General features: G+C 40.0%; 1 protein-coding gene across 1 annotated transcript in view; it reads right to left on the bottom strand.

The window, feature by feature from the left end:
• The window catches only part of LOC108253070 (homeobox protein 2-like), a 28,273-nt gene that overhangs the window by 18,536 nt on the left and 8,541 nt on the right, over positions 1-1,196 (bottom strand). Inside the window, 2 exon segments of the mRNA XM_026827654.1 lie at positions 2-589; positions 767-966. Of these exon segments, the coding sequence (XP_026683455.1) occupies positions 2-589; positions 767-966 (788 nt within the window).

Genomic DNA, 1,196 nt, shown 5'->3' on the forward strand with positions numbered 1-1,196 from the left:
GTTGTTGTTGTAGTTGTTTCCGTTGTAGTTGTTGTTGTAGTTGTTTCCGTTGTAGTTGTTGTTGTAGTTGTTTCCGTTGTAGTTGTTGTTGTAGTTGTTTCCGTTGTAGTTGTTGTTGTAGTTGTTTCCGTTGTAGTTGTTGTTGTAGTTGTTTCCGTTGTAGTTGTTGTTGTAGTTGTTTCCGTTGTAGTTGTTGTTGTAGTTGTTTCCGTTGTAGTTGTTGTTGTAGTTGTTTCCGTTGTAGTTGTTGTTGTAGTTGTTTCCGTTGTAGTTGTTGTTGTAGTTGTTTCCGTTGTAGTTGTTGTTTTCGTTAAAATTGTAATTGTTGTTGTTATCGTTGTTGGCAATGTGGGGGTATTGCTTGTTCTGGTGGAAGATGACTACGTCAGCAAAGGCGGAGTTTGGTTGGTAAACATTTTCTTGTTGAACATTGGGGAAGTTGTTCTGGTTGTTGTTGTAGTTCTTGCACAGGAAGTAGGCGAAGGAGTTTTTGTTGGCAATATTGTTGTTGTTGCTGTTGTAGACGTTGTTGTTGTTGTTGTTGGCGAAGTTGTTCTGGTTGTTGTTGCTGTTGTAGACATAGTTGTTGTTGTTGTTGAAGTTGTTCTGGTTGTTGTTGTTATTGAAGTTGTTGTTGTTGTTGTTGGCGAAGTTGTTGTTGTTGAAGTTGTTATTGTTGTTGGCGTTGTTGAAGAAGCGAGCGCAGAAGTATTGTTGAAAGGCATTGTTCTGGTTGACATTGGGAGTGTTGAATTCGTTTTGTTGCTTCAGAGGACGGTCGAAGGGGAAGATGTTGGATCTGAAGTCAAAGTATTGTTGGTTTCCGAAGGGAGTTTGAATGGCGACAAAGCCGTGTTGGCTGTCCACTTGGGGAGAAACAATGACGTAGAAGACGTATTGTTGGCCAAGTTTGGAGCCCTTGGGGAGTTGAAGTCTTCTGGGGATTCCACCGGGAGCGTTGTTGTTCTGAAAATAATGAAAAAGGAAATAATATGTTTTCATTAGTCGATTACTAGATAGACATAGGTACTAATAATAATAGTGCTTTTTTATATTGCTCGCATAGAACTGAAAAGTCCCTTTACTCCAGCAGTAGGCTACTACTATAATTGTGGTCAAATTCTCAAATTATATTGAGGATAAAATTCCATACCTCGGCTGGGATTGAACCCACGCCCTCCTGTTTACCAGTCGAG

Source organism: Diaphorina citri, unplaced genomic scaffold (genome assembly GCF_000475195.1).
Source record: "Diaphorina citri unplaced genomic scaffold, Diaci psyllid genome assembly version 1.1 scaffold1222, whole genome shotgun sequence".
Taxonomy (NCBI): Eukaryota; Metazoa; Arthropoda; class Insecta; order Hemiptera; family Psyllidae; genus Diaphorina; species Diaphorina citri.